Raw genomic sequence first — 16130 nt, 5'->3', positions numbered from 1 at the left:
AGAGTTTAGGGGGCGGTGTCCTGGGGATAGAAAGGCCGCCAAGAGGGAGGAGGAAGGGGGTAAAGGGGTGGGTGGAGACTATCGAAGATATAAAAGGGCGGCCGGGGCAGCCTGGTTCTTGCACTCGCTGGAAAGCGGCTCAGAGCCTGGGTCCGTTGCACAGCTAGGGCGCGCAGTAGGGCCGAGAGAACAGACCCCAGCGCAGAGCGGGGTGCACCGCGTGCAAGGCGGAGGGCGAAGAGGGGCTCCAGGCACTGATCCTCGTGTGGCCCGTCGCCCCTGTCCCGGAGACGTCCCAGCAGACACCCGGTCAGCGCCTGCTGCACGGTGCCTCCAACTCTTGCTAGAAGAAAAACTTCCCGCGCGCCGGCAAATCTGCAGCGTCTCCTCTTTAGTGACTCAGGGAGCCCTATCCGCGACCGGCTCCGCGCGCACTTTTAAAGAATCATAGTAATTAACTTTAATAATCCTGAGCCTGACCAGCGCGAGGCTCTGTGCTCCGGGCCGGAACAATAGCCCCTTCTTTGAGCGTGCGGCGGCGCGCGGTGCCTCCCCGGGCTCTGGTGCAGCAAGCGGTCCTCGCAGGGTTCCGAAGGCGCACCGCAGGAGGCGACATGGGGAACACGGCGCGACGGTCTTGGGGCTCGCAGTCTGCGCCCACGCTGCTGCTGCTCACCGCGGCCACAACGCTGCTAGTCTTTCAGGGCGCGCACGGGCGCCCAGTTGAGGAGGATGAGGAGCTGGTGCTGCCGGCATTAGAGCGCGATTTGGCACACGGGACCACGCACCTCCTCCTGGACGCCTTCGGCAGCCAGCTGCACCTGGAGCTGCGGCCGGATCGTGGCTTCCTAGCACCCGGTTTCACGCTTCAGACTGTAGGACGAAGACCCGGACCCAACGCGTCGCATTCTGATCCAGCCGGCGATTTGGCGCACTGCTTCTACTCCGGCACGGTGAACCGCGACCCCAGTTCCGCCGCTGCTCTTAGCCTCTGCGAGGGCGTGCGCGGTGCCTTCTACCTGCAGGGTGAGGAGTACTTCATCCAGCCAGCGCCCGCCGCCGCCGCAGTGAGCCTCGCCCCCGCCGCCGCCGGGGAGGAGTCGCTCGCGCGGCCCCAATTCCATCTCCTGCGGCGGAGGCGGCGGGGAGGCGGCGGCGCCAAGTGCGGGGTCCTGGACGACGAGACCCAGCACGTTAAGGACGCGGGGTCGGAGGGCGAGGACGCCGCGGCGCAGTGGCCGCCGCAGAACCGGGAGCCACAGCGCGCTGGACAGTCAACAGGTACGAGTCTCAGAAGAGTTCCTCCCACTTGTCTCTCCATTTATCTCACTCTCCCTTCTTTATCGGTGCTGCGCGACTTGAGGGTAAAGTCCTGTTCGCACACAGGAGCCTGTGTCTGCGGACCGGACGAGACATGTGGAGCAATGAGGCTTAAAAGGTTTGGGTTGCTGAACTAACCAAATCCGGGTAGAAAACTTAATTCCATTGGCCTTAATAATGAATGATCAAGAGGGGACAGACAAATCAATGATTTTCTGCTGACTAAGGAAAAGCGTTTTCATAGGGAGGAGAGAGCTGCTAACCCCGTTCCTCCCACTTGAGTTGAACGTGAGCTTGTGCGACTTCTGTCCACGCTGTTAATTTCTTCTCAAACACTGTTCGTGTGTTCGTTGGTCGGGTTGCAACTTGACGCTTAGTTTTGTAACCGCTGCCAGTTTGAACACCCTGAGCCCAGAGAAGGGTGGAGGAGCGGTGGCGACCTCGGAATGTGCAGCCCGCGAGCCTGGACAGCTGCGCTCGGACCTCTGTTCTGCTGGCCTCTGTCCCCTTCCCCCTTTAAGAGGCTCAGCCCACGGGCTGGCGGCGGCGGGGCCCTGTGCGGAACCTGCTTGGGAGGTCTCTGCCCGGAGCGCCCCGCCTCTCCGCGCCTCCCACCCGCCTCCTGGTTTGCGCTCCCTCTCGCGGCCATAATTCTGCTCTGAAGCACTGTTGAGTGTTAGTCACCGCGATCCTTCCTGCTACGCCTCCTCTTGACTCTCTCAATTGAGTGCAGCGCTTACTCTTGAGTGCTTTCCGTTCTCTCACTTGGGTGCCTTTTTTTCTTTCTTGACTTGTAGGATTCTGTTTTCCCGCAGCACATCTGCTCCCTGAAGCAGTTACATAGTCAAAGCCCAGTTTAGGACTTCTCTAGGGGCTGGGGCTCCGTCAGGAGTCTCGGGGCTCTTTTTTTAAATCATCAGCCCTGGCCCGTGTTGGAGGCTGGAGCTTATTTCCCCCTGGGGCAGAGGGAGTGGGGCAGTAGGCTGCTGGGCAGAGTAGGTGGTCCTTGTGCCTGGATTTGGCAAGAGCAGAGCACCCCCGGGGACCCCTGGAATGAGAGAGCCGAATAGTGCAGGCTGAGATTCCTTTTAGGCCCGGCCCCTTGGCAGAGGCCCCAGCCCTGCCCTGGGCCTTCCACGTGGAGCCCGATGATCTCATTCAGGATTTGAGTCCTGGCCTGTGAAAGAGTGACTCAGGGGCTCTGCCTGCTCCCCTCGCTCCAAGATTTTACTACGGCTGAGGAGAAAGATGTGCACACTGGCACACTGCTTTTTGCAGATTTTATGATTTCAGGAAGGACAAAAAGAAATCCTGCTCAGAAAAAAAAAAAAAAAAGAAAAGAAAAGAAAAAAGAAAAAAGAAATCCAACCCCTCAGGAGCACATGGCCTGTTTATTTAAAGTAAAAAAGTTTAAAAATAACATTTTCAGTGAAAAGAGATGCAAATATTTTTGTTATCATTGCTCCGGATGTATTTTGGTATTATTTGCTTTGACTAGGGAGGCTTTCCTTATATACTCCGGCAAGGTAACTATTCCTGGCAAGACTGCCCCTGAGCAAACCATCTTTCTTGTGTCTTTACAGGAACTGGAAGCCTGAGAAAGAAGCGATTTGTGTCCAGCCCCCGCTATGTGGAAACCATGCTTGTGGCCGACCAGTCCATGGCAGAGTTCCACGGCAGTGGTCTAAAGCATTACCTCCTCACCTTGTTCTCGGTGGCAGCCCGGTTATACAAACACCCCAGCATTCGGAATTCAGTTAGCCTGGTGGTGGTGAAGATCCTGGTCATCTATGAGGAACAGAAGGGGCCAGAAATCACCTCCAACGCTGCCCTCACACTTCGGAACTTCTGCAACTGGCAAAAGCAGCACAACCCGCCCAGTGACCGGGATGCAGAGCACTACGACACTGCAATTCTTTTTACCAGACAGGTGAGAAGAAGACATGGTCCATTATGATAGGACTCTCTTGGGAGTCGGTTTTGCAACAGACAAATACATGTAAGGCATTTTACCCATATGTTGCCCTTACATTTTTTTCATTGGCTAGCATGGTTAATCTTCCTTATTTCTTCTGTAATTTTAATCTCACCTTTCACAGTCCTATTTAAATAGCATTAGGGAAAATCTGAAAGTCACACAAAGTACTCTTAAAAGAACCCCTCTGGAGTTCCCGTCGTGGCGCAGTGGTTAACGAATCCGACTGGGAACCACGAGGTTGCAGGTTCGATCCCTGGCCTTGCTCAGTGGGTTTAGGATCCGGCGTTGCCATGAGCTGTGGTGTAGGTTGCAGACGCGGCTGGGATCCTCCATTGCTGTGGCTCTGGTGTAGGCCGGTGGCTACAGCTCCGATTAGACCCCTAGCCTGGGAACCTCCATTTGCAGAGGGAGCGGCCCTAGAAAAGGCAAAAAGACAAAAAAAAAAAAAAGAACCCCTCAACAACAATGAATGTAGATGCTCCCAAACACAGGTGAAGCTAAATCCTGCCAAAAAGCCAGACCCCAAGGTTCATGCTCTGTCCCTACTAATAATCACATACCTTTGCTTCTCTTAGGACCTGTGTGGGGCCCAGACATGTGATACTCTTGGGATGGCGGATGTTGGAACTGTGTGTGATCCCAGTAGAAGCTGCTCTGTTATAGAAGATGATGGCTTACAAGCTGCCTTCACCACAGCCCATGAATTAGGTAAGTCTGTTTGAGGGCGAGAGTTAAATCCACTTCCTGAATTCAAACGGATAAACTCTGTATTGATCTCAGAGGGAGAGTCTGCACATTACATTGCTGTTGTAGTTGCCAGAGCTCTCTAGAAACTGCAGAAGATATTTTCCCACTGTTCTAAACATGGTCATTTTTATTAGAAATTCAAAATAAGATAGTAGGATCTAGGGACATATTTGGCAATGCACAAGCTTATTCGCATTCTGTGGAATGCAGACATCGTCTCTAAGATAGATTGTCTCCAAGATACATTTCGTTCCTCTAGAAATATCACTTTAAGACAAATGCGTCTTTGTTGGGGAAGAAAGAAATTGCTGCAGATGACCTATACTTTAACGCGGGTTTTGGGTTTCTTCTTAGGCCATGTGTTTAACATGCCTCATGATGATGCCAAGCAGTGTGCAAGCCTGAATGGTGTCAACCGGGATTCCCACATGATGGCGTCAATGCTTTCCAACCTGGACCGCAGCCAGCCCTGGTCTCCCTGCAGCGCCTACATGATTACCTCATTTCTGGATAACGGTCACGGTAAGAGGCTCCAGATTCTCTTTCTAGCTGCTAGCCAACCATCCACGTGCAGGCTACCAGTGAAACCACCTCTTTCTTTTCTGCTCTTTTTATTGTCTCTCCTTCCAAATTTCCATTGTTAGAACATCCATTTTTAGATCTTCCTTTCCAACAAAAGATAGCACTTCTGGCCAAGTAACTCCCAGTACATTCACTTGAGCCTTTAACAGGACAGTAATTTCCTGTCATTGTTAGTGCCGAAGTACCCCATTGAGGGTAATAGCTGAGTAATCATTTAAATCTCTTTGGCAGGTACCTCCCAAACGCTACAGCTTTCAAATGGATTTGCTGCATATCTCTCAGGAGAAGTATTTTCTGAAGCCAGGTCTTCCACCTGCATGCTTTAATTTACTATTTATTAATATTCAATGGCATTTTTCTTTGCAGGAGAATGCTTGATGGACAAGCCCCAGAGCCCCATACAGCTCCCCTCTGACCTCCCCGGGACCTTGTATGATGCCAACCGGCAGTGCCAGTTTACGTTTGGGGAGGAGTCCAAACACTGCCCTGACCCAGCCAGCACTTGCACGACCCTCTGGTGCACGGGCACCTCAGGTGGATTGCTGGTGTGCCAAACCAAACACTTCCCCTGGGCTGATGGCACCAGCTGTGGAGAAGGGAAATGGTGTGTCAATGGCAAGTGTGTGAACAAGACCGACAAGAAGCATTTTGATGTGAGTTTTTCACCACCAGTCACACTCCTTCCAAAGTCAGAATTGATAGAGACCAAGTGGTGCTAAGACATTTGATAACGATTTAGATTTAGCACCTGGACCTGTGTCCTCTGGCAGGGATATAGGATGAAGTATTGTTATCATTGATTCTTCGTCCCCTGACTGTCTCTTCTATCCCTTAAAAGGTCTCTCTTTTTTGTCTTTTTCGGGCCCCACCCGTGGCATTTGGAAGTTCCCAGGCTAGAGGTCGAATCAGAGCTGTAGCTGCTGGGCTGTGCCACAGCCACAGCAACGCAGAATCTGAGCTGTGTCTCAACGTATCCCACAGCTCATGGCAATGCCAGATCCTTAACCCACCGAGTGAGGCCAGGGATCGAATCCACTTTCTCATAGATACTAGTTGGGTTGATTAACCACTTAGCCACAAGGGGAACTCCCTTTAAAAGGTCTTTGATGAGGATTCTAACTCTGATGCAACTGTGTCTTCATTTAGACTCCTGTTCATGGAAGCTGGGGGCCGTGGGGTCCCTGGGGAGATTGTTCCAGAACGTGTGGTGGAGGAGTTCAGTACACCATGAGGGAGTGTGACAACCCAGTCCCCAAGAATGGAGGGAAGTACTGTGAGGGCAAGCGCGTGCGCTACAGGTCCTGCAACATCGAGGACTGTCCGGAAAATAATGGTGAGTAGAGAGAGGGCGGAGGGGATGTGCTGTGAAACGGGCACCGCTGAAGACTGGAAACTCACACTGTCATGATCTCCTTCTCCTTCCAGGAAAAACCTTTAGAGAGGAACAGTGTGAGGCACACAATGAATTCTCCAAAGCTTCCTTTGGGAGTGGGCCAGCTGTGGAGTGGACACCCAAGTACGCTGGAGTCTCACCCAAGGACAGGTGCAAGCTCATCTGTCAGGCCAAAGGCATTGGCTACTTCTTCGTTCTGCAGCCCAAGGTAGTGACTTTTTGCCTAAGAACCAAGGCCTCGGCTTGGTTAATTTCAGAGTTACCCTAGCATCTTCTCTTGCTCTTGTTAATGTGTGACACCAGGTTCATGCTCTTTTCATTCACCCCCTCTTGTACGTTCTTTTATTTAATGTGTTCAATTTTAAGTTAGACTTGCTTTGCCTCTCAAAACTTTAGCAACTGCCCACTTTGAGTTTAGTGCTCTTTTAGGTTATGAATGAAGCTTGAATCTAGCACTTAGGATTCTTGCAATGACGTATTACTTTTACCTATGAAGAAAAGCCCTTTACGCATGGTTGGATAGATTATGTATTAACATGGCACCCATCCAGTGGTTTTGGAGAATAATTTAAGTACAATCCAAAGTTCTTGTTACTGGGTGGCTAGCAGTAGCACGTGCAAATGGACTTTTTGAACGTCTGAGCATTGAACTCTTGTGTCTGCCGACATGTATGGAATGAGTAGAAGCATTGTTTTGCTGAGAGGATAAATCTGGCTCCGAGGTAGAACTAGAATTGAATCTGGTTGAGATTATCCTGTGTCATTTTCACTGTAGGCTATGAAAATATCCCCGGTTGTAGATTAGACATACAAATGATCGTATACAAGGAGCACCTACTGCTGCCAGATGTTATTCTGGACACTGAGGATATAGCAGTAAACAAGTTGACAACAAACTCTGCTTTCAGTGACTTTAGCTAAAAGTGAGATAGGATAGTAAATAAATAATCCAAAAAAAATTAACCTTTTTTTTTCCAGATGTCTGTGGGAAAAAAGCAAAGCGAAGGGTAGTGTGTGACATGTGTTGAGCACTATTTTAATTTTGATGGTCAGGAAAGCAGAGATGTAATGTTAAGGATGGAGTATAATGTTAATTTCAGAGTTTTCCTAGCATCTTCTCTTGCTCTTGTTAATGTGTGCTCTTGTTAATGAGGTACATGCTCTTCCTCTTTCAGGTGGTAGATGGTACTCCTTGTAGCCCAGATTCCACCTCTGTCTGCGTGCAAGGACAGTGTGTAAAGGCTGGTTGTGATCGCATCATAGATTCCAAAAAGAAGTTCGATAAATGTGGCATTTGTGGAGGAAATGGATCTACATGCAAGAAGATATCAGGATCAGTTACGAGTGCCAAGTAAGTGTTAAGACACCATCCTCCCAAAAGTCCTGTCATTTGAATGTGACTTTTTAAAGCTCTAGCAAAAATTACATTCTTAAAAATTACCTAGTTTTTGAGCTAAGTAATGTAATTAGGCTGCAAATGAGAGATTTTTTTATCTGTGTTTCTCACCTACAGACCTGGCTATCATGATATCGTCACAATTCCAACTGGAGCCACCAACATTGAAGTGAAACAGAGAAATCAGAGGGGTTCCAGAAATAATGGAAGCTTCCTTGCCATCAAAGCTGCCGATGGCACATACATCCTGAATGGCGACTTCACTTTGTCCACTTTAGAGCAAGACATCACATACAAAGGTAGTGTCTTGAGATACAGCGGCTCCTCCGCAGCGCTGGAAAGAATTCGAAGCTTTAGCCCCCTCAAGGAGCCCTTAACCATCCAAGTCCTGACGGTGGGTAATGCCCTTCGACCAAAAATTAAGTACACTTATTTTGTGAAGAAGAAGAAGGAATCTTTCAATGCCATCCCTACTTTCTCAGAGTGGGTCATTGAAGAGTGGGGCGAGTGTTCCAAGACATGCGGACTAGGTGTGCAGAGAAGGCTGGTGGAGTGCCGAGACATCAATGGGCAGCCTGCTTCCGAGTGTGCCAAGGAAGTGAAGCCAGCCAGCACCAGACCTTGCGCGGACCTGCCATGCCCACATTGGCAGCTGGGGGACTGGTCGCCATGTTCCAAGACTTGCGGGAAGGGTTACAAAAAGAGAACCTTGCAGTGTCTGTCCCACGATGGGGGGGTGTTGTCGCATGAGAGCTGTGATCCTCTAAAGAAACCTAAACATTACATAGACTTCTGCACGATGGCAGAGTGCAGTTAAGCAGGGGCTGTGTTGAGGGCAGAGGGCAGTGGGGAAGGGCTGATGCACTGAAATCAAGAAGGCTGGAGGAATCCAGGGCACCTTGCCAGTGATCAGCGAGGTGTGGCGATGAGTTGCGAGGTAGAGGTAGGTAGAAAAGAAGTTAGGTCATCAGAATTTCCTGCCAGTTACAAATTTGATAGAGTAGTTCCTGAGGATTATTCATATCTGACCAATGATAGAGCATGATAAAGCCCCAGGGCATTATTATTTCTTCTGTTACGTCTGTGACAAGTTTTTACAGAAATAGAAACAATTGTCAAAGTAACTACGAAATAAGGTAATCCTTGTTTCCTGGTACCGATGAAGTGCTTTGTATCATGGAGGTTGGGACATGAAAAGCAGGAGGAAGATGAGGTTTTGGGCTTAAGATTCGGCTTCCTTTACTTCACTAAGGCTGCAGTGAGAAAGGAATCCGCATAGGATCTTTAACCAGCTCTGTTCATGGCTGCTGTGGTTTCAGAGAATGTTCATGCCATCGCTTCTATTGAGAGCTAAGAATCCAAGATTGTCCAGCATGAGAAATGACTCACATGACTCCATCCTTCCTTTCTTGTGCCATTATTGTGTCTTTATTTGTGAGCTCATTTTGATGAAGAAACAATTCTATGTATTTGTGAAACCGACATTTCAGTCTACAAGGGGAAAAAAAAAAAAAAAGCAGTGATGTATTAGATGCTGTTAAAAGCTAGGGGAGGCCGGATGATCTGGGCCCCTCCTACATTTCTTTCCTCCTGATATAAGCCTGATTAAGGAATGTGGATGTGAAAACAAAACAAAGCAGTTTGCATCTGAAGTCAGTAAGATCACACAAAAAGGATGTAATGCCAGAACAAGAATGGGGTGTGTACAACAGGGTCCCCAGTGTTTGGGGACATTGAAGTCACTTGTCTCGCAGTGGGGAGGCTACTGAGGGGTAGCAGGTCCATCCCCAGCAGCTGGTCCAACAGTCATATCCTGGTGAATGTCTGTTCAGCTCTTCTACTATTAAAGAGAATGACTTTTTCCATATGTATATAGTAAAATATCTTACTATAAATTCTATGTACTTTATAAGTATTGGTTTGTGTGTTCCTTCTAAGAAGGACTATAGTTTGTAATAAATGCCTATAATAACATATTTATTTTTATACATTTCTTTCTAATGATAAAACTTTTAAGTTATATCGCTTTTGTAAAAGGTCATGTAAGAATAGAGTATTTATACAATATATGTTACTAGAAATAATAAAAGGACACTTTTTGAATGTGTGTCTTTTTTTTTTTTTTAATGGGAATTGATTCCTGGGAAGGAGATCTGAGATACAAATCTTGAATCTGAAGACAGAATATTTTCTTAAATTCTTATAGAAATAAGATGTTGTTCTAATGAGATGTACTTTGTGTATCCTTGGTATATGTGATTGCTACAAAGAGAGATATCTATTATATCTTTGGTGATGGATAGGTTTGTTAATGATGTCATAATACATACCAGTGGTTGGCAAGCTTTTTCTGTAAAGAGCCAAATAGTATATAGGTTTTGTGAGTCATACCCTCTCTGTCACAACTACTCAACCATGCAGTAGTAGCATGAAAATAGGGGTTGACAGTATCTAAGTGAATGGGCATGGTGGTGTTCCAATAAAACTTTATTTACAAAAGAGCGGGCCAAATTTGTTCTGTGGGCGTAGTTTGCTGACCTCTGAAGGGATAACACAAATGAAAAAAGGTGGGGTTCTGGATGCATTTTGAACTTGTGTCTCTTCCTTAAGTATATCACATAAGTAAAATTATGTGCAAGAATTTAAGCTAATGGGTAGAAAACAACGGCTTCTAAATTACATTTGGGAAAGACGTGCTTGGTGAGGCGAACCCTCCAAATGTCCCATTTGCTCTTCAGGAATACATGGGGAGCTTTGGAGAAACCCTAGAACGCCCAGACCACTCTCTTGGTGGCCTTTTGTATGTCATTGTATCTTAAGTACGAAATGGTACATGAGTGACTTGAAACATTCAGGCTGCTTCCAAAGGAACTGCATTTCTCTCAGGAAACAGCTTATTTACTAGAAGACTCAGATGATGTGTTTAACCACAGATATTTCTGCCTTTACCCTTTCATCCTCTTTTTCACCCCTGTTAGAACCGTTTTCTCTAGTAGTTCTCTGTGACGTGCTCATTTCAGATTCTAATGCGAATTCTGATTTGCCCTCAACATTAGTCGAAATGTTTTCTCCCTGAGCAGCTGAAGATAAGATTCTCAGAAATGTGGGGCAGAGTGTGGAGCAGGGGACGAACAGTCATATTATCCTCTGATTAGGTTTTTTCCCACCAGACTGAAAGGTAAAAAGTCAAGTCACACTGGTCCCATAGAGTTCAGTTAAACATAGAATTCGGCCAGGAAATTCAGTGGCCTAACAGGCTCTTGGCTTCAAAAAACTTTATCACAATGATTCATTTGCCTGTATTACTATGGTACAAATCCTCCTAATAAGGGACATAGAAGCTATAACACACACACAGGAAATACCCTCTATCACTATATAAGCAATTTGATAAATGAAATAAATGTATTTAGAATGATAACATAATAAAAAGAGGTCATTTTCAGATGTTGCAAGGAGACTGAATTTCAGGATATAAAGAGAGAAAAACAGCCGAAAGATTTTTCCACCACAACACTCTCAGTTCAAGATAATGCCCAACCACTTCTTAAGTTGCCACACTATTTTCTTCAGCCCTCTACTGGTGAGATTACCTTTTATCAGTCAACTGAGCATTTTACTCTATTTCTCCAGCCTAGATAGTTGAGCTTAAAATACCCATCCGGTTCCTGTGCCCTTGACCGGGAAACTGCTTAAAAGCAGAAAAGTTTTTGTGCTCACTTCTGTTACAGGTACAGACGGATGATTTTGACCAACTAATTCAAACCCCTAATTTTCAAAGCCTTCAACGGGCACTTTCTCTAGTGTTTCAATCACCACCACACAAGTACAATCTTTCTGTCCGAGCTTTCACACAAAAATCAGCAGAAATCATTTCCAACTTTTGCTTTTTGCTGACTTTGTCTTCTAGAAGAGGGTCATAGAGATCTTAATGTGACTTAGGAAGAATAGATGACACTACAATTTGCTAATCTCATTGGTTTCCCAAAAGAAAAAGAAAAATAAATATAAGGGTTGTGGTGCTAAACCTAATAAAGAAATTGACCCAAGCTACTCCAATAGAAATGCAATCTGTTCTTTCATTTGCATATTTCCGTGACCTGAAGGAGCTCATGTAACTTTGGCAGAAATGAAAACAATAAAACATAAGAGATGCTACATTTGGTCAAAAAGTTTTCCCAGCCAATAAATGTTTTGTGCCATCTCTTCAGAGCAGCAGAACACAAAACAATAAACCCATAAACATGCAAAGTCGCATAGGAATACATTGCTATACAGGATGACTACTCAGCCACTTATCTCTCTTTGGTCTCAATTTTGGAACTTTCTAAAGTGGTCTGTGTTCAATGTTCTCTTGTGTCCATAATTTAAAAGCCTGAACTTTTCCTTACAGCCCTTTGTATTAATCACATTGTTCTTATTTTAGGGTAAGTTTGCATGATTATAAACAACTATTAGTAATTTAGCATATTTTGTTAGCTCTCATAATTTCTTTTTCTTTAGGATTAATATTGTTTTAGTTTCCATTGCTTAAAAAAGCGACTATAAACCATTTACATGCCAGAGTGGGAAGGAAATTGAGGACAATTTTATTTTGAATCATCCAGGAAAGTTTTCTTCAATAGTATTTTGGAGGAAACCTGAGGGATGCCTGGGGACAGCTGTCCCAGGGCTGAAATTACAACAGGCAGGTGGCTGCCCCAGGTAGGAGTAAACTCACCTTCTTGGAGGGGAGAGCAAGAGGCCAGTGTGGCTGGAGCAGTAAGGAGAGGGGAGAAAGAAGAGGTTAGTGGAGGGCAGAGAACTTACTCTTTAGAAGTAGGAAGTAAGATTGGGTTTCTCTCTGAGTGAGGTGAGGAGCCAGTGGAAAAAAACTGAGCAACAAAGGAACATAATCTGACTTAACATTTTAGCCCAAAAAAAGGAGACCAGACAGGAGCCAGATAGAAAACTATTGCAAAAATTGCAATGAATGATCATGATGGGCTGAACTGGGGTGATAACCATGGAGGTGGTAAAAGAAGTCAGCTCTGCTGTTCAAGACTTTGAGAGTTGCAGATGGATATAGATGTGAAATGGGAAAAATAACATGGATGAATCCAGAGATGTTTTTGTTTCTCTGCTTTTTTTTTTTTTTTTTTTTGGTGGGAGGTATTTTCTGGGCAAGGCTACAGTCTACCTAGAGAACAATGTAAATTAAAAATACAAGATGTTTAGTAAGTATTGAAACCAGTTATACCTATAGCTAAATATAAGTAGTTGTTGAAAATATGGTCTCAAAATTAACTGGAAATAGAAAAATAGTAGTTAAAGAGAAGATATATAATGTGCAGTATTTTAATAATAATAAATCAAGTCTAAAACTAGATGTCATATGGAGTTCCCGTCATGGCGCAGTGGTTAACGAATCCGACTAGGAACCATGAGGTTGCGGGTTTGATCCCTGGCCTTGCTCAGTGGGTTAAGGATCCGGCGTTGCCGTGAGCTGTGGTGTAGGTAGCAGATGTGGCTCGGATCCCGTGTTGCTGTGGCTCTGGTGTAGGCTGGCGGCTATAGCTCCAATTCGACCCCTAGCCTGGGAACCTCCCTATGCCACTGGAGCGGCTCCAGAAAAGGCAAAAAGACAAAAATAAATAAATAAAAAAAACTAGATGTCATAGGAACAGAATAATTACTGTAGGATAGAAATATCTTTTTTTGGTAAGTTATGTGTATTCTGTACTGTTATTTTTTTCATTTTTTAAAGTTTTATTGAAGTATAGTTGATTAACAAGGTTGTGATAATTACTGCTATACAACAAACTGATTCGGTTATGCATAAACACACATCCATTTCCTTTCAGATTTTTTTCCCGCATAAGTTATCACAGAATATTGGGTAGAGTTCTCTGTGCTATGTAGCAGGTCCCCTTGGCCAATCATTCCATATGCCTCAGTGTGCAGATGCCAGTCCCAACCCCCCAGTCCACCCCTCCCCCATCACCTGTCCCCTTCAGTAACCACAAGTCTTTCAAAGTCTGTGAGTCTGTTTCTGTTCTGCAAATAAGTTTATTTGTATGCTTTTTTTTAGATTCCACATAGAAATGATATCATATGATTGTCTTTCACTGTCTGACTAACTTGTGTTACTTATCAAAGGACCCCAATTAATTCTTACATTTAGTAATTAGGTAAATACAGATGAATGTTATTTCTGGAAAACAAAGACCCAAAAATGTCTCTTCATGGAAAGAGGATGTATGTAAAATATAATCCATAGAGAAAAGAATGGAAAGCAGAAAATAAGATAACAGAACTCCAACCACACTGTCATGACATCACATTGTTTAAACTTTCCTAGAAAATGACAAATATCTTCAGGATGTGTTTAAAAATAAAATCCAATGACATGATAAATAAAAGAAAACTATCTAAATCAAAATAATGTGTATTCAAAGGAATCCAAAGATTTATTGGGCAAACAATGAGAAAAAAATAGGAATAGAATATGATAGCAGCCAAAATTATATTTAAGATGGAAAAGCACTAAGCAAAATAAGGAATAAGATTTCTTGTGGATTAAGGTAGAATCTACAATAAAAAAAATGTGTCCTAAATAATAGAACATCTATATATCGATTTAAAATTATTAAAAAGACAAAGAATAATCAACAGATAGATTAATCACAATAATCTATGTGTCTTTAAAACTTCTCTCTAGATCAGGGCAGACCAAAAAATGTAAGAAAGAAAAAAGGTAAAACTTTACAAGGTCATAAAAGAAAACTTGAACAAAGCAAGAGACATAAAACTTTATTTTACAGTAAGTCATAAAGTTTAAATTTTGTCCTAAAAATTAGCACAGTTGATGAAACTTCCATCCATAAGTTTTTGGAACTTGATAACATAATTCTCAAGTTTATCTGAAGAAATACGTTGGTGAAGATAACAGGAAATGCAACTGAAAAACAGGGTAACGTAAGATACCTATTCAGCCAGATTTGAAAATGCACCATAAAATTGCAACTTAAAAAAGGTAGTGCTTGAAGAATTATTGACAAGTATATTTATGTGTGAGAAAGAGAGCTCAGAAATAAACCTTAATGACAATAACCATAAAAAATTAGAATATGATGGAGTTAGCAACATAAATCTGCCAGCAAAGAGGAAACATTCCAAACATTCCATTCTAACATTTAATTTAATTCAAATTAAAACCTTAGAAATATACTTGGAAAAAAAATTCACAGCCTTTTTTTTTCAGACTGTTTGTCAATCTAAATTCCAGATATATAAAAATTTAAAACATTTAAATGAAACCTTAGGAAGTATTAGCAAATACAAAGAAATATTTATCTGATCTCTGAATGGGAGAGCACATCTGAGCACAGAAACAGTGAAAGATACTACACCACCAAGACAAACACATACAAATGGATTGATTTCATTGGCTCAAAAACGTTAAACTTCTGTTTCAGAAAAACCTTGTGTTTTCTGTTGTGGCTCAGTGGAAACGAATCTAGCTAGTATCCATGAAGACACAGGTTCAATCCTTGGCCTCTCTCAGTAGGTTAAGGATCCAGCATTGCGTGAGCTGGGGCGCAGGTCGCAAATATGGCTCAGATCTGGTAGATCTGGTGTTGCTGTTGCTGCGGCGTAGGCCAGCGGCTACAGTTCTGATTCGACCGCTAGTCTGGGAACCTCTATATGCCTCCATTTAAAAAAATATGGGGAAAAATGTATTTTCATTAAACAGAAAAGACAATCAACCTTGCCTTGTAGCTTTCCCAGAGGCCATTGGTTTCATCCCAGGATTCCAAAAGGCCATCCCAGGATTCTAAACTGGTCATTCTTAAAGTTCAAAGTCAATACCACTTTTCCAGGGATACCCTTCCTAAAACCCTCAGGCTAGATTAGTTCTCAAAACACCCTGCATTTTCCTTTCTTGTCTCTGTTCAGAGAAATCATGTATTCTTTTTAGCTCTGCATTTGTTTGCCTCAATATTATTTTCCCAGGATCTAGAATTGTGCCTGTGCAATGCCATTTTTGTTTAATGGGTAACCCACAAAAGTAGTCAATTATTCCAGATGGACAGTTCTACTGCTAAGACTCTGTGCTAAATAAATCTTTTGTCAACTCCAAAAGGTTGACCAGGATTTATATCTGAATGCTACATAAATCTAAACGCAGCCACTCGAGGAGTATACTGAAGACTATTTATGACATAACAAAACTTGAACCTCAGATTAGAAATAATGAGAATAAATAGTCCTGGAAGTTCACTACATGCTTTTCATAAATTAATTCAGTTAATAAAATAAAAAAACAACCATTATGTATACATTATCTTTATTCCTATTTTATGTGTAAGGAAACTGAAAAAGAGAAGTTATACCACTTGGCTGAAGTAAGACAGGTTAGCAAGAAGTTCAGCAAGTATTCCAACCCAGACATCCAACTATCCTCTCTCAACTTAAGCATTAAGTAAGCCACATCATGCTAACATGTTGTGCGCATACACACACACACACACACACACACACACGTATGTACATATACGCAAAAATAACCCAGATATTTTTATTTTCTTCTTTATATAACTTTATGTATTTTCCAAGTTTTCTAACAAAAACCTAATGATAGCATTTTTATAATCAGAAAAAAAATAGCTTTAAAGGTAATCATTACTTTAAAAAAAATTTCTAATTACCTAATTAAAGTGGTTTTCATTGGA

At 43.6% G+C, this 16130-nt stretch overlaps 1 protein-coding gene across 1 annotated transcript; it reads left to right on the top strand.

Moving 5' to 3' along the window:
* The first annotated feature begins 614 nt into the window (after positions 1-614).
* Positions 615-9915, top strand: ADAMTS1 (ADAM metallopeptidase with thrombospondin type 1 motif 1). The gene is made up of 9 exons (XM_047795115.1): positions 615-1281; positions 2904-3250; positions 3874-4006; positions 4400-4567; positions 4994-5280; positions 5774-5960; positions 6053-6228; positions 7196-7371; positions 7534-9915. The coding sequence occupies exons 1-9, from the start codon at positions 615-617 to the stop codon at positions 8231-8233; spliced, it is 2841 nt and encodes a 946-aa protein (XP_047651071.1). The 3' UTR covers positions 8234-9915.
* Positions 9916-16130: the final 6215 nt, after the last annotated feature.

The sequence above is a fragment of the Phacochoerus africanus genome, chromosome 1 (assembly GCF_016906955.1).
Source record: "Phacochoerus africanus isolate WHEZ1 chromosome 1, ROS_Pafr_v1, whole genome shotgun sequence".
Lineage (NCBI taxonomy): Eukaryota > Metazoa > Chordata > Mammalia > Artiodactyla > Suidae > Phacochoerus > Phacochoerus africanus.
This window is presented reverse-complemented; position numbering and strand designations above follow the sequence as displayed.